This window comes from Panthera tigris, chromosome D3, assembly GCF_018350195.1.
Source record: "Panthera tigris isolate Pti1 chromosome D3, P.tigris_Pti1_mat1.1, whole genome shotgun sequence".
In the NCBI taxonomy this organism is placed as follows: domain Eukaryota; kingdom Metazoa; phylum Chordata; class Mammalia; order Carnivora; family Felidae; genus Panthera; species Panthera tigris.
Window position 1 is genome coordinate 66317758 of NC_056671.1, and position 19623 is coordinate 66337380.

Consider the following 19623-nt stretch of genomic DNA (forward strand, 5'->3'; position numbering starts at 1 on the left):
AGAATTCCAAGCAGCCTCTGAGCTGTCAGCGCAGAGCCCGTCGTGGGGCTCGAACTCACAAACCGGGAGATCATGACCTGAGCCAGCGTCAAGAGCCTAATGTTTAACCGACTGAGTCACCCAGGCACCCCCTTCAAATACTGTTTTTGTGTGGCTAAATCTCTTGGTAGTCCTATCCTTTCCATCTCCACCCCAGGACACCCTCTCAGAGCGCCTCCCTTCCTGCTGCTTTCCTGTGCAGTGCTGGAGCCACTGCACGGCTTGGGAAACCCCATCTCTTTCAGGCCGCACCCCCCAGTGTCTGCTCTTCTTTCTTGGTTTGTGTCAGTCCCTCTCTGAGAAACGTGCGGAGAAGGTTGATGTTTTTGAGACCCAGCATGTTTGAAAATGTCTCTATTCTATTCTCATGCTTGATCAATCAATAGTTGGGCTGGGCATAGAGCTCTAGATTGAAATCTTTTTCCCCCTCAGTATCCTGAAGGCAATTGCTCTACTGTTTTTATGCTACCAATGTTGCTTTTGAAAAACCTCATGCTATTTTGCTTCCTGACCCTTTGTGTAGCCCCTGTTTGCTTTCTCTCTGGAAAGTGTTAGAATCATCTTGGCTCCTACAATTTGGATATTTTACAGTCAGATGCCTCAGTATGGGTTCTTCTCCTATCCATTTTGCTGGGCACTCAGAGGACCTTTTCTATCTAGAAACTCAAACGGTCAGTTTGGGAAACTATCTTGTACAATGTTTTTCATATTCTCCTCCCCCTTGTTTTCTCTGTCTTTTCTCTCTCACGAGTCACGTATGTAACCTTCCAACCCATCTGTCTATGTTTACATCTGTTTTCTCCTATTTCCTGTCTCTCGGTTTTCTCGTTCTGCTTCCTGGGAAATTTCCCCAGCTTTGTCTTCTGACCCTTCTGTTTTTAATGTCCAAGAGCTCTGGTTTTCTCTTAGCTCCTTTTAAAAGAACTTCTTGTTTCATAGATCCAACATTTTATTTCTCGGCGGATGTCAATTATAGGGTTTTTCCTTTGCATGGCCTCTGTTCCTTTGGGTTCCTTTTGTTTTGTTCTTTTAAAAATTTGCTACATTGTCTCTCTTTTCACTCAGTAATCTTCCTCAGAGACTGATTACCCTTGGGCTATCTGTTCATGGTGAAGACTAGGTCACTAAAAGCTATCCAGAAAGTGGGAGCGATTGTGTGTGCCTGTATGGACTTTTAAATGTACAGGTTTCATTGCAGAGAGGCTAGTTGGGGACCCAGCCATTTTACTGGGCCCTCCCAACCAGAAGTATCTGCAGATGTAGAAGTATCTGCAGATGTCTTTCTGGGACCAGTTTCCAGTGCGCTACTGGGTGACCGTGCTTTCAGAGCCAAGTGGCAGAAGGGGGCAGGGGCTTCCAAAGTTCCGTGCATAGACTTTCACTTAAACCCCCCCGTTTGAGCACGCTGCTGCATTCTGGCCCAGTTTCCCTACAAACTGCTAGGATGAGGGAGGGGGTAGTCAGTGCCTCCGTGGGAAAGGGGAGAAGCCCCAGGCATTACTGGTCCTCATACAGACTTGTCATCAGTGTCCCTCTCCCCAGCCTTCCAAAGTAGCCACCACCTCCAATTCCTGACCCAGAGGGGCGGCAAAATCTGTCTACTTCCTGTTGCCCGCCCCCTCGGGCGGACACTCATTTCCGGTTTCTCAGCGCTGCAAATTCCTCCATTTGCTTTCCATCTTCCAAAATCTGTTGACATCTGCTGTCAGCTCGTGTCATTTCTACTGTTCTCTCTGTCCTTAGCTGTTTATCTTCTCTTTACAACTTTGCTCTCATTTCAGTGGGGTTAAGGAAGGAGCAGACATGTGCTGAACCTGCCACGTTTAGCAGGAAGCCCCGGTGAACGTTTGTGAAGTGCCAAGTTCTCTCCCTTGTCTTCATAAAGGGCCTCCAAGCTGAGAGCTGGCTCTTTCCTCATGGAGAATCTGTAAGGCTTTCCTGTCATCAAGGTCAATGTTATTTAGAAAAGTCGTGGAGACTAGATTAAGCGTACCCTGAGCCCAGCTCGTTCTTGGAAACGGTTGCTTTTAAATACATTGTAACACTGTAACAAGTTACTTAACTTTTATGGAACGAAAAAATGACTTTTCGTGGATTAGTCTTTTTCCCGAAACTGTATGGAAAACAATGTCTGGTTGTTTCATCTCTGGAAATTAGGGCTCCCCCCGGGGTTGGGTACTTAGGCTGGACTCCCTGTTTTCTAGGTAGCATCTATGAACACGGGCAGGAGGGTCAGTGAGTGTGCACGGCAGCCGTCGAATTCAAGGCCAAACTGCCGCGAGGGGCCTGACACCTCCTCCAACAAGTGTGTTGATTTTTAAAAGGACGCTTGCGAATCGGGTCAGTAAACGAAACGCTCCTCTCTCCTCCAACACACACGGCACAGAGCCTCTACCTGGCGGCATTACAGACGGCCACGTGTGTCTAAGAGCAACGACACTGCTGCGTTCCTGCGAAATCGAAATCCGGGCGGGCGTTTCACCAGCTGCCGGAGCGGCCCCTCAGTGGGGGAGGGGCGCAGGGCGGGTCCTCACCGGGTCTTCTCTGTCCTTCCTCTCCAGGTGCCCCCTTTCAAAGGTCTCAGCATCCTCACGCTACCTCCTGCCGCCACTTCCACCTGGGCCCCCCGCAGCCGCAGCAGCTGGCCCCCGACTTCCCCCTGGCGCACCCCGTGCAGTCGCAGCCGGGCCTCAGCGCCCACATGGCCCCGGCCCACCAGCACAGCGGCACCCTGCACCAGTCGCTGACTCCGCTGCCCACCCTGCAGTTCCAGGACGTCACAGGTCCCTCCTTCCTACCTCAGGCCCTGCACCAGCAATACCTCCTGCAGCAGCAGCTCCTGGAAGCCCAGCACCGCAGGCTCGTCTCGCACCCGAGGTGGGCGCTGCAGCCGGGAGCGGAGGGGGGGGGGGAGGAGGGGGGGGAGGCGGGGGGTGAGGAGGGGGTGAGGAGGGGGGCGGGGGGGGGCTGGGGGCGGGGCCTAGAGCGGGACGCCTGGCTTCCCCCCCCCCCCCCCCCGCCCCGCGGGCTGGGCAGGCGGTCCTGAGTGGGTTTACCCGCCGTGGCTGGTGGGGCGGGGACAGCTTTTGCTCGTTAGAGGCGTTGGTGTCAGGCAGGGAACACCACCTGGACCCCACACGGGTTCCCTCAGTAGCTAGTGTGTGTCCTTGCCATACCACCCGGGTGCAGGGACGGGGACTGAGTGACTGGTGGTTTCTGCTCACGGTGGGGGAGATGGGGTCCTTTATGTCTCCTTGAGCTCCATGGTCACCTGATTCTAACACCTCGGTTCTCTAAGGGACACCAAAGGACGTGGCTGCTTCCGCCCTGGAGCCCGAGGTCTGGTTGAGGTGACTAGCTCCGAAACAAATGGAGAGTAAAATTAGATAATACTAATCAGATAGGTCCGAAGGGCTGTGGGACCCTGGGGAAGTCACTTCACCTCTGTCAAGAGAAAGAGATTACACTGGTGCTTCCCAAATATTTTTGCCTTAGGACCCTTTACACTCTTTAAAAAAAAAAAAGAATGTTTATTTTTGAGAGAGACGGAGACAGAGACAGGGCATGAGCAGGAGAGGGTCAGAGAGAGAGGGAGACACAGAATCTGAAGCAGACTCCAGGCTCTGGGCTGTCAGCACAGAGCCCCACACGGGGCTCAAACTCATGAGCGTGTGAAATCATGACCCGAGCCCAAGTTGGTCGCTTGACCCACTGAGCCATCCAGGGGCCCCAGGACCCTTCACACGCTTCAAAATTATTGAGGATTACACAAGCTTCTGTTTGTGTGGGTTATGGCTATTAATACTTACCATGATGGAAGTTAAAACTAAGAAATTTTAAAAATATTTATTAATTCACTTCAAAATACAATAACAAACTCATGCTAACACTAATAATATCTTTTTTGGGGAACGAGCTATATATACATGTAGTGAGAAGAGGGGCTTTTTTTTTTTTTTTTTTTTTTACATATTTGCAAATCTCTTTAATGCCTGGCTTAATAGAAGACAGCTGTGTTCTCATGTCTGCTTCTGCATATTCAATCTGTTGCAGAATCACATTTGGTTTCTAGAAAACCTCACCATTCACTTATGAGAGAATGAGAGTAAAAAAGCAAATAACGTCCCAGTATTATTATGAAAATAGTTTTGACCTCACGAACCCCATGACGGAGCCTCAGGAATCCCCTGGGGGTGCTTGGAACACACTTTGAAGACTGCTGGACCTGATGGTCTCTAAGGCTCTGAGTGGAGTCTCATCCATGACTGTAGGGGTGCAGGTGCAGGGGCAGAGATGAATGTTGTAGCAGGTCGGAGGGACAAGAGGTCACCATGCTTGGAGTGTTCAGGGAGGCCTTCCTGCAGGCGGCGGCTTTGACCGGCACTACGAAAGCTGGGAAGAGTGTAGAGAAGGGTGGAGGAGAGGGGTGCACAGGTGTGCGGAAGCCTGCAGGAGGCGTATCTGTGTGTCTTGGGGACAGCCTACCAAATTCAGAAGGAAGAAGTAGGAGAAGGAGCAGAGGAGGGGAGAGAGTTTGGGTGGGACGGGTGGCCTGCTGCAGGCACACCCGGGGAGAGGCCTCAGAAAAGTGGACAGAGCCGGGGCAGCAGGAATGGTCAGGCTGCTGCCAGGCTGGGGAATGTCCTCGGAGTTTGGGAAGGGAGGCAGAGCCCACTGCTCTGTAGGCTGCAGGCTCAGGCAGACGACGGCTGCTCGGTGGTCCTGGGAGCTGGGCTGGCCGTGGGCAGCCGTGACACCGCGGGCCCTCCTTCCCTTCCTGTGCAGGCGGAGTCAGGAGCGTGTGTCTGTCCACCCCCACCGCCTCCACCCCAGCTTCGACTTCGGCCACCAACTCCAGACGCCTCAGCCTAGGTATTTGGCTGAGGGTACTGACTGGTGAGTCTTTGGGGCCCCTGAGCGAGGGAGGGAGGAGGGTCGGAGGAAGGTCTTGCTGGTCCGTGGAGACCCTGTTTCCTTCACTTTGAATGGGGCAGGAGGCCTAGTCCTCAAGCTCTTGCCTTTGCCTGTGCCCCCAGTCACCCTCAAGGCCAAATGGCCCCCAGTGGGCCTGGTTTCAGCAATTAGCTCATTATGTGGCTGGATATCATCATGCACCCGGCTTGGGGCTCTGTGCTCACGGTCCTGCAAGGGAGGAGGGGACAGAGTTACAAAACATTTCCCAAGGTCAGTGAGGGCTGGAAACCAGCCGTTTTGGGGAGGCGGGCAGAAAGGAGAGTCTCAAGAGCTAGCTAGTCAGGGAAGGCTTCCTGGAGGGGGTGGGCCTTGAGGGATCCACAGAGAAGAGCCAGGGCCAGTCAGCAAGACCAAGCACAGGCTCGTAGAGGCAGAGCCAGCAGGGTTGGAGGTAAGGACTGGGGAGAGAAGCTGGGGAGAGAGATTAAGAGCTTTGCCTGATGCCTTTTAGGCACCAGGTCCCTACGAGGCCTTCCACTATCTCTTGCACTGGAGACAGATGTCTTTGCAGTGTTGCTTGGTTTTGGGTCCTCTGCCCTACCTGACTCTCTGGTTCTAGCTCAGAAGTTGGCTGACCTAATCTAGAGTCAGATCCAAACACCCAAACACATGAAAAAGACGTGTAGTTTACTGAAGCACTTAGGCTTAAAGGGCATCATGCTTGTCATTTATTTTTAAATAGTTCAGAAAAAAAAACAAACCCTGGAGAAGTGTGTGTGTAGATGTGTATATGTATACATGGAGAGAGAGAGAGAGAGAGAGAGAGAGAGATAAGAATGCAGTAAACAGTAAAACATCAACACATGGGGAATCTGGGTGAAGGGTATCCAGGAATTCTTTGTGCTGGTTTTGCAACTTTGAGGTCAAAAATGTTTCTTGAAAGAATGCAAAAGCAAACAAGAAACTTCTATGGAAAGGGATGGACTATTTTTTTTTAATTTTTTTTTAATGTTTATTTATTATTGAGAGACAGAGAAACAGAGCATGAGCAGGGGAGGGGCAGAGAGAGGAGGAGACACAGAATCCGAAGCAGGCTCCAGGCTCCGAGCTGTCAGCACAGAGCCCAACGCGGGGCTCGAATTCACAAACCGCGAGATCACGACCTGAGCCGGAGTTGGACGCTTAACCGACTGAGCCACCCGGGGGGCCCCAGGGATGGACTATTTAAAAAAAAAAAAAAGACATCCACTGTGTCATTCTTCAGTCATTGGGCGAACTGGACATCCAGGAATGAATGATGCAAAAACTGGAAAGTTCTGGTTGGTTACATGTGCAGGATGCTTCCAGGGGCAGGAAATTGTTGTTCTGGCACATTCCGATGTCTCTCAGCCCTCTGCTGGTTCTTGGGGACACTGTTAAATTGAACACTTCCTTAAAAGACAGGCTGCATGGCGGCCAACTTCAGCCCAGGCTTTTTCTAATTAGCAGATTCAAATCAGGAAGATTTAATTGCAGTTTGGATTGAATTCTGTCCCTCGGCACTCAAGCCCATCCGATTGAATTCAATTCAGCACACACCGAGTGATTTGAACAAACATGTTGGGGCCAGTGCAGCAGGTTGGGACTGGGTAGGTGACACGGGTGAGTGGAGAGTGGTGGCCTGGAGAGGTGTCAGGTGCAGTGTGGGTGTGAGCCCTGCCAGGCTGCTTGCTCTAGCCAGACCTTCCATCCTCCTGCAGCTCAATCACGCTGCCCTCCTGACCTCTGTCTGCCTAAGAAACATAAAGACTGAGGCCCTGAGAGGCCTTAGCGGGGGAAGAGGGGAGGCCCCTGCCCCGAGGCACACCTGGGTCCACCCCGGGCTTTCTCTGCCTGGCCTGTCACCCTTACTTTAGGATATGTGAACCCTACCTAGGCAGCTTCTCTTAGCTGGGCACCTTGGCCCCAGAGTGTGTGGGAGCAGCAGGCCTTGGGAGATCAATCCCAAATATGCCACCTTTTGGGTCCATGCCTGATAACGCGACCCTGAACTTGAGCTCCAATGTCTCTGTCCTCATGGTGCTCCTTCTCTGACTCAGTCCCGGTTTCAGAGTTCCAACTCTGATGCCCTGTTCTGACTGCCTACCCCCAGCCTTAGCCCTGCCCAGGCAGAGCCCCCCAGGGGCACCTGGGACCTGTGAGGCAGGGCAGCGAACAAGAGCCTCCTACTGTCCTTCCCCTGCAGGCAGCTGTGCCTCTGCCAAGCCTCCAGATTCCCCTGTGAGACAGTCCAGCACGGATGCTCCCCCAGGGAAGAACGTAAGGGTCTGTGTAGCAACTGGACCACAGCATGCTTCAAGGCCATTGATAGTGGAAAATAAAGTTTAGCTATATGTATATATTAGTTATATTAGCTATATATATATTTAGCTATATTAGCTATATGTATATGTGTGTGTGTGTGTGTGTGTGTGTATATATATACGTATATATACATATATATATACGTATATATATATATAAATTTTTTTGAGAGACAGAGAGAACATGTGTGAGAAGGGGAGAAGGACAGAGGGAGAGCGAGAATCCCAAACAGGCTCCACGCCCAGTGAGCCCAACATGGGGCTCAGTCTCACGACCCTGGGATCATGACCTGAGCCAAAATCAAGAGTCGGACGCTCAACCAACTGAACCACCCAGGCACTCCAAGTTTAGCTTGATAGTTAGACAGAGCTGACATAAACTGTGCATTGAGACAATGCCCACAGGAAATCTCCAGAACACCGTTCTGGGTTAACCCTGTGGCTCTAGGGCTGTAAGGTATTTCTGTGACCCTGTTCAACCCTCAGCCAGGTTCTCACAGTTTGGGGCAACAGCAGAAAGGTGGGAGACACTGCTTTTCCAGGGGCTGATGTGTCCTAGGGTAAGTCCCAATCCAGGTTTCTTTTGCACCCAATGAGTGTCCCCTTTTCAGGGATCCTGGGTTTAGGAAGGAATTTTCTGGTGAGATGATAAGAGGGGTATCCCAGAGACCACCCAGGGCCAACCTGGGCAGGTTATCCCACTCATTGAGGGTCAAGGTGCCGTTGCTCCCCCAGTTAGCATTCTTGCAATTGGGTCGACTCTGTTCTAAGTTCCTTTGGACATTGCTCTTGGTAGAATTCCCTGAATATCTCTTTGTTGCTTTGAATTGGGTGCCCCCCCCCCCCCGCCCCGAGGCTGCTAAGTAAATACTGACAGCCAGAGCTTCAGCCACATGAGGGTGCGCCATGGAACACCTTCCCCAAGGCAGGTCAATGGAATGGGCCCAGGCAAGGCTTAGAACCCAGGTGGCCCAAACTGCCTCGCCTAGGACTGTGGATCAGGCACGGCCACTCTTCAGGCCTCAGAAGGACCTGGGGAGCCTGGGGGCTGGATTAGTGGGTTTCTAAGTTTGCTTCCAACTGGATCCAAGAATTTAGCTCATTTCCCAAATGATAGACTCATGAAAAGTTATCCCAGGGATTTGGGCTAATATATTCAGGAAATACAGCACTACAAGTACATTGTAATATATATGTATATCACGGCTAGAAATCCCTTTAATGCCAAATGCCCCTCATAGTGGTTGTTTGTTTGTTTGCTTGTTTGTTTTTGTTTCTTTTGATGTATTTGTTGAAGAATTTGGCTGCTTCTGTGGAGTTTTTCCTTTTCTGGATTCAGCTAGTTGCACTTGTACTCTGGTGTATCCCTTAAGACCTCCCTCAGTTTCTCTATGTTCCCTGTGCTCTGGTGCTTAGATCAAGGTTTGAGCAGATTCCGGTTCAGCTCTTACTATTTCTTGGCAAAAATCCTTCACAGGGGGTGTGTTTTTCCAGCAGAGAGCTGGTTGCCTTTCCTTCTGTGATGGTAACATCAAATGATCTTTGCCAGGAGCCTCTATTCCTTTAGGGGCTGCAAAAAGGTGACAATTCAATCCTTGCTTCCTCATTTATTACCTAGGAAGCTTTTATAACGAGAAATTTCCCTTCTTCAGCCATTTGGTTACCCTCAAGTACAGCTAATAGAGGAAAGGCAGGATAAACGTTGTGTTCTTTCCCTTTCTTTACTAGTTTTCAAAATGAAGTCTGGGTTCCCTGACATGCTTCAAAGGGCCCTGTTTTCCTTAGCGTCACATAACCTATGCGATGGGTTTCCATCCATCGTAATTATGCTCACTGACTTGCCAGGTGTCCAGACTGGCCAGGGGGAACCTCTTCAGGATGGTTCCTGAATCCTTTTCACCTCTGACCTGGGGTAACTTCCTTACTCGCAGTTATGACAAGACGTTTCAAAACATTTTGTGCATTTTCTGCCCCAGACCTGAAATTAGCCGTTTCCCAAGGACCTGGTTCCTTTTCAGTCACATTGACAGGTTAAATTTTTTTTTAATTTTTTTAAAAAGTGTGTTCACTTATTATTTCTGAGAGAGAGAGAGAGAAAGAGCACAAGCTGGGGAGGGTCAGAGAGAGAGAGGGAGACACAGAATCCCAACTTATTATTTCTGAGAGAGAGAGAAAGAAAGAAAGAGCACAAGCTGGGGAGGGTCAGAGAGAGAGAGGGAGACACAGAATCCCAAGCAGGCTCCAAGCTCTGAGTTGTCAGCACAGAGCCCGACGCAGGGCTTGAACTCACAAGCCATGAGGTCATGACTTGAGCCGAAGTCAGACGCTTAACTGACTGAGCCACCCAGGCACCCCATTGACTGGTTAATTTTTAAGGGAAATGAGTTTTCCTGTACTTGCAGGAGTGGGGGGCAGGGGTCCAGGATAGATTTTCCAACCTCACCGCTCTAGAGGTCCGTCCCTCTTCTGTGGTTTTCTCCAAACACTGCCTCTGCTCCCACCTCTGTCTCTGCCTCCCTTGTCTTCCCTTTGCTCCATATCCCTCCCTGAGCAGCTCTATTTGAATTCTTCTTTCAGCATTTCTGCCAGGGCCGGGCTTTATCTTGGGAGGGAGCCTTGGTGCACTAATTTGAAGAAGCTTTGTGAGGCATAGACCGTCCCGGCCCCTTCAGGCCTGGCAGACCCCTTGCCTCCTCTGAGTCTCCGTTTTCAGCACTTTAAAGAGAGGCGACGGGGTTGGTGATGCCAAGCCCCTTGCAGCCTTGGTGTTTTGTGACTCTGACTCTTGTCCCTGGGCTTGAGGTCTGAGGTCCGTCCTCCAGACCCCCTTCAGACGGCTGAGTCACACCGCCCTGTGGCCTCGTCCCTGCAGGGATCTCAGCGTGGACGCCGGCTTGAGCCCTGCCCAGTTCCAGGTGCGGCCCATCCCTCAGCACTATCAGCATTACCTAGCGACTCCTCGAATGCACCACTTTCCCAGAAACTCCTCCTCCACGCAGATGGTGAGTGGAAGGGCCCTGCTGGGAACAGACCCCCCCTTGCTGCCGGCGGGTGCCGACGGCTGGGTGCCGAGGGTGGGCCGAGGCCAGAGGCTCCCGTGGGTCCTGCTGTCACGCCGCCCTCCCCTCCCCACTCCTGTTCCCACCTGCCCGGCTAAAGTCGGTACTGCGGCAGGACTGAGTGGAGCGCTCGAGGAGCCAAGGGGGTGCGTGGCAGGCTGTGGTCTGTGGGGAAGAGGCCGAGGACAGAACAGTCCTGGTGGTCCCTGGCCTCACTTAATTAATTTCTTGGAGTCAGTGCCTCCCTGGGCTTTGATTTTGCTTATCTGTGGGATGGGAGGAAGAAGCCTGCCTCGTCCTTCTCACAGGGCTGTTGTGAGGGACAGAGGAGACCTCACAGGTGGCCCTTGGGCCCTGCCTGCTGATCCAGTTCTGCTTTCTGCAGGGGGCTGGTCTTTGTCAGCACAGGCATCGGGGTGGCAGAAGGGGGCAGGTTGGGTTTGGGGGCCTTCTGGTCGGTCCCTGGCGTTGCGAGCTAAGTGGAGCGAAGTTGGATATTCCATCAAAGCGGCAAAAGACAGATGGCAAAGTCTTACCTCCACCCAGCTGCTTCACAGTTCCACCCTTCCAGCCCTTGCCTGTGTCATTAGCCACTCAGTTCCTCAGTCTCCGTATTTGTCAAATGAGAGGCCTGGAGCCCTCGTCAGCTCTGAGGCACGATGGTTCGGTTCGTGTCATGAAGCACCATCTCCTGGGGAAAAAAACTGACGTTTATCGAGCACTTACTGCATGGCAGGCCCTGTTCTAAGCACTTTGCATAAATTATCCATAACCTTACCCAAAAGGGCATTGTCCCTATTTCACAGATTGGCAAACTGAGGTATAGGGGGGTTAGCTAACAGGGTTCATGCAGCGAGGAGCTGTGATGGAGATCTGGCCCCTCTGACACAAAGCTGATGCCAGAGCGAGGTGACGGAGGCAGAGCCCTGCCAGCACAGGGTCAGATTCTGTCTTTATGTAAGCTTTTGATATTTTGTTCACTGTGGACTTCCGCATTGATTTCCATTTAAAAGATACTGCGTGAAGATATTATTTACCTTGATTACTGAGTCTTTTGTGTTTAAATTTTGTGCTCTCACCTGCATTTCCCAGTGAGGACCCTGGCCCCAGCTCTTCCCCGTCTAAGGCAGTGCAGAGTGGAGAGGAAGGAAGTGGCCATGGCCACCCAACTGCCTGGGTTTGAAATTGTGGTTCTGCCACTTGGTTGCATAACTTGGGCACTTACTTTATCTATTTGTATCTCATTTGCACCATCAGGAAAATGGGGATTTTCCTATTTGTCCTATCAGGAAAATGTGTAATTGCACCCACATTCTAGAGCAGATGAGACCATTAACTTAATCATGTGAAGTGCTTAGATAGTGCCTGCCACGAAATAAATGCCCAATCAGCTCGGTTATTTTTCTAATTATATTAGTATATGGTATATATATTTACTAATTTATATATATTTTTAGACATTTATCCATCTATTTTTGAGAGAGAGAACATGCGTGTGTGTGAGCGGGGGAGGGGCAGGGAGAGAGGGATAGAGAGAATCCCAAGCAGGCTCCTTGCTGTCCGTGCAGAGCCTGATGCACGGCTCGAACCCACAAACTGCGAGATTATGACCTGAGCCAAAATCAGGTGCTTAACCAACTGAGCTACCCAGCTGCCCCTAATTTAATTTTTTGTAATGTTTATTTATTTCTTGAGAGAGAGAGAAAGAGAGAGACAGAGTGTGAGCAGGGGAGGGGCAGAGAGAGGGAGACACAGAATCCGAAGCAGGCTCCCACCTCTGAGCTGCCAGCACAGAGCCCGACACTGGGGTCAGACTCACACGCTGCGACATCATGACCTGAGCTGAAGTCAGACGCTTAGCCGACTGAGCCACCCAGGCGCCCCCAGGTGCCCCTAATTTATATTTACTTCATTGATTTTGTAATTTTTTTTCTGGGGCTGGTCTAGTACAGGCTTTTTTCTTGATGAGGAGAGGAGGACAGAGGAGCAGGAAAGATAGAACTTCTGCCTGAAGAATCTTGAGGGTGTGCAGATTGGTGGTTATGAGGGTGGTGAGGAGTTGGATGCCGGGCTCATGCAGCCGGGAATCCCATCTGAGCATTTCCTCCCCAACAGGTGGTCCATGAAATCCGAAACTACCCTTACCCTCAGCTTCACTTCCTTGCTCTCCAGGGACTGAACCCCAGCAGACACACCTCTGCAGTGCGGGAGAGCTACGAGGTATGCCTGCCCCTCTGTCCGGCTCCAGCTGGGTTGGTGGAGACACCATTATTGTTCACTGTCCCCTCCCTCTTTCCCCTGCTGGTGGGTAGGGGATGGGAGGTTGCAGGGAGCTTCAGGGTTGAGAGTAAGAGAGAGAAAAAGAGAGAGTGAGTAGAGATGTGGGGTCTTTCAGTACCAGGCAAGTTCTTCCTGATGGCTATGTGAATGGCTCCTGTTAACATCTATCAGTGCCCCTCCTCCTTATCCTCTGTGTGTGTGTGTATGTGTGTGTGTGTGTGTGTGTGTGTGTGTGTATGAGCTTGTACATGCAGAGTGCACATATCCACATCTTTCTCTTTGCAGGAGCTGCTGCAGCTTGAGGACAGGTTGGGAAATGTGACTCGGGGAGCCGTACAGAACACCATCGAGAGGTTCACCTTCCCCCACAAATACAAGAAGGTGCGTCTGCAAGCAGGTCAGCCTGCATAGTTGAGGTGCTGTGGTTAGATGCTCTGAAGCTGTGATGCTTTCCCAGGGTCTTCTCCCTTGTCTCTGTCAGGTGTGACCAGGAGGGGAGATCGGGGTGCCTCTCATCATAAAAGAGGAGGGCTGGGTGTGTGGTACACATGGACTTGTGAGTGGGTGTATTAGGTAGGGGTACAGGTATGTCAATGTTTGTATCTGAATGAGGTGAGCCAAGGGAGCACCTGCAGTGAAGGCTGAGATTTGCCTTAGAAGAGAATTCCAAGTCCAATCCCTTGTGTGGACAAATAGGCAAGTAAGCCTTCAGAGCAGGGGTTTCCAATCCTCACTGACCAGCAGGATCAGTTGGGGAGCTTTTAAAGCCACACGTTTACAGGCTCTACCCTAAGCCTGTAGAGGTAGATTCTCCAGGGTTATTGCTCAGGAATGTGGAGTAGGATTAGAACCCAGGGATTTGATTTTTAAAACATTTTAACATTCAAATAAATAAAAAATTTTTGGAAGCAACCAAGATGTCCTTCAATAAGTGAATGAATAAACAAACAAACTGTGGTACATCCATACAATGGAATATTATTCCATGATTTTTAAAAATGAGCTATTAAGCTATGGAAAGACATGTGGGCACCTTAAATGTGTATTACTAAGTGAAAGAAGCCAGCCCGAAAAGGTGGCATACTATATGATTCCAACTATATAGCATTCTGGAAAAGGTGAAACTAAACAGTTAAAAGATCCCTGTTGCCAATGGCTTTGGGGAGGGAAAATAAATGAGCACGTGGGTGACTGGGTATTTTTAGTGAAACTATCGTACGTACTGTAATGGCGGACACATGACATTGTGCATTTGTCAAAACCCATAGAATTCTACAACACAAAGAATGAACCCTAACGTAAACGAATGTTCTTCAGTTATTAACTGTGTATCACTATCGGTCCTTCAGTTGTAACAGAGATACCACATTAATGCAAAATGTTAATAATAGGGAAAATGTGTGTGTGTGTGTGTGTGTGTGTGGTGTTGAGAGGGGGAGGGATTTGGGAATGCACTGTGTTTTCTGCCCAGTTTTAATGTAAACTAAAACCGCCCTACAAAATAAATTCTATGGAAACAAGTATTAAATAGTTTTTTAAAATTTAAGAATTAAAAGCTTGGCAAGTGCTGAGAAACTTGGAGTGGGAAAATGCTCATGGTGGTCAGGCCAGAGCCCATCCTCACTTCCTCATGAGGTGCTAGGGTGCAGTGGTTGTGATCACCCGGCGTTGAAGTCGGACAGGGCCAGCTTTTAATTTCAGTGTTACCACTGTCTTTGGGCTGCTATAACAAAATACTACCAGCTGGAGGGCTTAAATGGCAGCCATTTATTTCTTGCAGTTCTGGAGGCTGGGAAGTCCAAGATCAAGGTGCTGGCAGATTTAGTTCTTGGTGATGGCTCTTTTCCTGCCTTGCAGACGGCCGCCTTCTGCTGTAACCTTACATGGCAGAGAGAGGAAGCTCTGGTGTCTTTTCCTCTTTTTATAGGGGCACTAATACCATCCCAGGGGCTCTGTCTTCATGGCCTCATCTAAACTTAATTAGTTCCCAGAGGCCCCATCTCCTGGTACCATCACATTGGAGGGTAGGGCGTCAATATGTGAATTTGGGGATGGGAGGCACAGACATTCAGTTCATAACCACTGCTGATAGCTAGGTACTCTGGACAACTTACTTGGCTTTTCTGGCCCCTTCTCTGACCTTTATAATGTAAAACGGGAGTGATGTGTTAGTAGCGACCATAAGGGGTGCTCCAGGGATTCAGTGGGACAATGCATAGAACAGCTTAGTACAGTGCCTGGTATCTGGCGAGTGACCGGGAATGGTGAACCACTCTCACCTTGATACAAGGCTCACTTGTTCTAGGCTTGCCCAGGTGTCCATGCAGTCAGTGTCAAAGACTATGAATCTTGGTCTCTGCAGACCAAGATAGAGGCATTGGATTCACCCGTAAGTGATTTCAATCAACATTTATTAACCTCGATGTGTCCTGTATGGGTAGTGTGTTCGTAGAGGAAATGACAGTGTTTCAGTAACTAAAGGTGTCATCTCCAAGTGGAAAACGATCATTCTCTGCAGGGAGAGCTTTAGGCTACTGGAGGAGAACATGGAAGAAATGAGTGATGTATTCAGGAGCCCGGAGCAGCTTCCGCATCACCGATTAGGGTGTCCTCGCTCCTGCCAGGGCCACACTCTCACCTGCCCTCGTGGCAACAGGCCGTGAGGAGACAGGAACAGAACATACATTGAGAATGAGAAGGGAATGTGGACCAAGCCAATGATATAAAGAATTGAGGTAAAAATGATGAGACTAAAGGGACAATTAGGGGAATAGAATATTATAAAAAAGAAACCAGGGGCGCCTGGGTGGCTCAGTCAGTTAAGCGTCCGACTTCAGCCCAGGTCACGATCTCGCGGTCCGTGAGTTTGAGCCCTGCATCGGGCTCTGCGCTGATGGCTCAGAGCCTGGAGCCTGCTTCGGATTCTGTGTCTCCCTCTCTCTCTGCCCCTCCCCCATTCATGCTCTGTCTCTCTCTGTCTCAAAAATAAATTAACGTTAAAAAAAAATTAAAAAAAAAAAAAGAAACCAGAAGAATTAAAAATATGAAATGATAAACTTTAGGACCCACCCAAATAAATTGTGAAAAAAACTTTGAAAATGTGAACTGAGAGGGGTGCCTGGGTGGCTCAGTCGGTTAAGCATCCAACTCTATCTTGGCTCAGGTCATGATCTCACGGTTCGTGGGTTCGAGCCCCACATCAGGCTCTGCGCTGATGGCTGTCTCTCTCAAAAGAAATCAATAAATACATTTAAAAAAATTTTAACTGAGAGTCAAGTAATACAAAACAAAATGAAAAATATTTTACAATGGTGATATAAGAATAGAATATATAAAATAAATCTATTCATGTAGAAAAATGTAAAAAATAAGAATTAGGCAAAGATATGAAAGCAATGGGGGTGCCTGGGTGGCTCATTGTTTAAGGGTCTGACTCCTGATTTAGGCTCAGGTCATGATCTCATGGTTGCTGAGTTTGAGCCCCGCTCAGGCTGTCCACTGACAGTGCAGAGCCTGCTTGAGATTCTCTCTCTCTCTCTCTCTCTCTCTCTCTCTCTCTTTCTGCCCCCCCCCACTTGCACGCTCTCTCTCAAAAATAAAATAAACACTTTTTAAAAAAGATATGGAAGCAACATACAGAATTAAAACCAATAACACTGACATGAAAAGTTATTGTGCATGAGGACAAAGAGGGACAGACAGAAGGAGTAAAATAAATATGAAATAAATAAATGCTGAGAAAAGTTACTGTTAAAATAAAAGTTACATGGATGAGAAGAGAAGAAAAAACCCAGAAGACCTAAAAGATTACAAACACAAAAGAGAAAATAGGAAAAGATTCGAAAAGAGACAATCATTAAATATAGATTAGACATGGTAAGACAATTAGGTTTAAATCATTAGCTATAAAAAGGAAATCATGAATAATGGTCGGGAGAAACAATAGAAAATAGGCAAATAGTGACTCTTATTAGTGTCATTTATGGAATATCCCTTTTCTCAAAGGACCAGCTAAAAGAAGGCCACTCCCCACCAGAAACACAGCTGGGCTGTTAGGCAGGCCGACTGTCATGACTCCGTTCAGACTCAAAAGCCACGGTGGTTATATGTGACTAAGGGCGTAATTTTAATTTTCGGGATTCTAGATAAGGGCACACTTATTGCAGTGGCCATCGCATGGTTTGCAGTTAGCGTGTGCAGGGCACAGGGAGGCTGAGAGCAGAAGCTTAGAGTTTCTTCAGTGTTCCAGGGAGGCTACGGTACTCTGGACACCATATCACACTAGGGATCTCCAGGGCTTTGGACCAGGGACCAGAGTGGGGAAACCTGGCCCCCAAGCCTGGCATCAAGCTTATAGTCATTCTGTGCATGTTGCTTATCTTGTGACTCTTCAGATTTTTCTCTTGGCAAGAATGGCCTTTACCCCTGCTTCTCTTTGGAAAGGGGCCAGAAGGGCTAGTTTTCTTCCCATGGATATTATCAGACTGTTTCACTGCACAGCATGGAGATGAGGACAAGAAACATGGGCTGATTTCATTCACTGATTAGATTCCTTGCTCTCCAGAATATGTTTTTAAGCACCAGTGATGTGCCTTCTACTTGGCCAAGTGTGGAACAGTACCTAAAGAAGGGTGGACCATGGTCCACACCATCTAAGAGCTTGGAACTTCCTATAAACTAGTTAACTATTTTCAAGTAATTAGCATAGAATTTAAAACAGGACAACTAAAGTCAGTAAGTATAAACAGAATGTTTGATGTCCAGACTTGTGTTTGGAGCTGTTGCCTATGCTAAAGGAACTTTCTGGATAGGAAGAGATCCAACAATATAAAATGATAGGAGTTAATGCCAGGTTGAGGAATTTTGCCTTCATCTAGTAATAGATGAATAAATGAGTAGACGTTAGTTGAGTGGAAGAGAGGAAGGGAGGGAGGGAGGGAGGGAGAGAGGAAGGAAGGGAGGAAGGAAGGGAGGGAGGGAGGAAGGAAGGAAGGGAGGGAAACAGGATGGATCGATGGATGGATAGATGGATGGATGGAGGTTTAAATGGGTGGATGGATGGGTGGAGCTTGCTGGACCTGAATGTGAGGGAAAAGCCTGGAGGCAGGGGTCTATGTCGGAAAGGATGTAAGGAGGATGGAGAGTATGAGGGGAATAGAGCAAACCGTTCATGCACAAACCATTGTTGTGCGAAGGATCGATTCATTAGGCACCCGCTTCCTGTCCAAACCCTATGTGCCCTGGGCCAGCATACCACCCCTGTATCCTGAGGCAAGGAGGAAGAGTCGGAGAGGAGGCCAGGAGAAGGGGCTAGCGACAGCACACCAGCCTGGGGTTTCCTTAAGAACTTAGAGAGACACTGACTTACATGTAAGGGAGGGGAGGCTGTGGATGAAAGACAGTAGGCACCAGGTGCGTCTGCTCCAGGTAACTAATGCCCCTCCTCTTCTCACAGCGAAGACCCCAGGATGGCAAGGGCAAGAAGGAAGAGGGGGAGGAGTCAGACACAGATGAGAAATGCACAATTTGCCTGTCTATGCTGGAAGATGGAGAAGATGTGAGGTAGGAGGCCAGACTCTTCTGTTCCCCCTCCCTTCCCGCACAGGCATTTGCGATCAATCACCTGCTGTATGTCAGGGGCGCGGTGCTTGCTCACTTGTGCATGTGTGCGCTGGGCGTGCCACAGTGTGCCGCGTGGTTGCTCCCGGCAGGTAGGCGTGGAAGATGTGCGATGTCTATGGTGTGGACTGGTGGACACAGAGTGTAAGAGAGCAGGGTGATATTTGGCCTGGATGGGTCTAAGACAAAGTCATGGCTTTGTCTTCGGCTGGTCTGAAAGGGCTTCGTGGAGGAGGGCCTTGTCATGACTTCCCATCCCAGCCACAGCCTCGCTCTGGAACAGGGCTCCCCACACCCTCTTTGGCCCATCCCCCGTGGCGTTGGTGTGGTCCCCAGTCCAGTGAGAGCCGGTGTTTCTCCGCCTCTGGCCCCGCCCCGGGCCCCTCTCTTTCCACCAGTCCTCTGACCCTCCCTTCTCTTCCAGGCGCCTCCCCTGTATGCACCTCTTCCACCAACTGTGTGTGGACCAGTGGCTCGCCATGAGCAAGAAATGTCCCATCTGCCGAGTGGACATTGAGACACAACTGGGAGCCGACAGCTGAGGGAGGAATTAGCCAGTGGACACCCCGTTTTCCTTCACCAGGTCCCCCCCACGGCCATAGCCCTTGCAGCCAAACTTTGCCTTCTGAGCCATTTGATGTAGAGGAAAAGCCTGCAAGCACATTTTGTGGAAAGAGGAGTTGGCGGTATCAGTGTCTGAGGGAAAGGAGGGGTGGGGGGGCGACCCCCCCCCCCCACCAGAGCGGTGACTGCCCCCATCCACCTCGCTGCGCGGGAGGGAGCTGGCCGTGCCCGGAGCAGGGGTGGGAAGGGGGGGCCCACGCTGCTGAGAATCTGGATGCGAACTGGAAGGTCCTAGCTGATAGACAGGCCCCTCAATCCTGTCCTTTGAAGGATTGTGTATATACCTCTCGACCACGTAGAAACCATGTAGGGGTCTCTAGCTATTTCTGTGGATGGCAGCCGGAGCATGTTAGCTTAAGAAAAATGTTGTGTGTGGTGCTCTAGTCATCTTGTGGTGGACATGTCGCTATTACGAATTCGCACCAAATATTTCTCATTGAGTTCCTTGTTTTGGTGCCTGACTGAACCAACCAACGACAGCCCAGATCTTCCCGTCTTTATGAGAAAAAAGGAAAAAGGAATCAAAGGTGGAAAAAAAAAAAAAAAAAAGCCAAATCCTGTTTCTGGTGAAAAAGGATGATTTTTTTTTTTTTTTTTTCACCCGGGTTGGGAGGCGGGAGGGGGGTGGTTCTTGTTTTGGTTTTGGTTTTGTTTTTTCCTTTGCTTTTGTTTTTCTCATGTTTACAGTGCACGGAGTGTAGAAGGGGAGCGTCTGGGGAAGGGGAGGGCAGGAAAAGGGGGAGACG

At 49.7% G+C, this 19623-nt stretch overlaps 1 protein-coding gene across 1 annotated transcript; it reads left to right on the top strand.

Moving 5' to 3' along the window:
- Positions 1–3251: 3251 nt before the first annotated feature.
- RNF165 (ring finger protein 165) lies at positions 3252–19392 on the top strand. Its single transcript, XM_042961970.1, has 7 exons — positions 3252–3378; positions 4825–4935; positions 10168–10297; positions 12470–12574; positions 12920–13015; positions 18090–18196; positions 18678–19392. Exons 3-7 carry the CDS (start codon positions 10259–10261, stop codon positions 18793–18795), a joined length of 465 nt encoding a protein of 154 aa, XP_042817904.1. The 5' UTR covers positions 3252–3378; positions 4825–4935; positions 10168–10258; the 3' UTR covers positions 18796–19392.
- The last annotated feature ends 231 nt before the right edge of the window (positions 19393–19623 follow it).

Bases quoted from the DNA above. Each gene is read 5' to 3' on its own strand.
- RNF165 (XM_042961970.1), top strand. From the start codon at position 10,259: ATGCACCACTTTCCCAGAAACTCCTCCTCCACGCAGATG. The intron at 13,016-18,089 runs GTGCGTCTGCAA...CTCTTCTCACAG, and splicing joins TCCCCCACAAATACAAGAAG to CGAAGACCCCAGGATGGCAA. The intron at 18,197-18,677 runs GTAGGAGGCCAG...CTTCTCTTCCAG, and splicing joins GAAGATGGAGAAGATGTGAG to GCGCCTCCCCTGTATGCACC.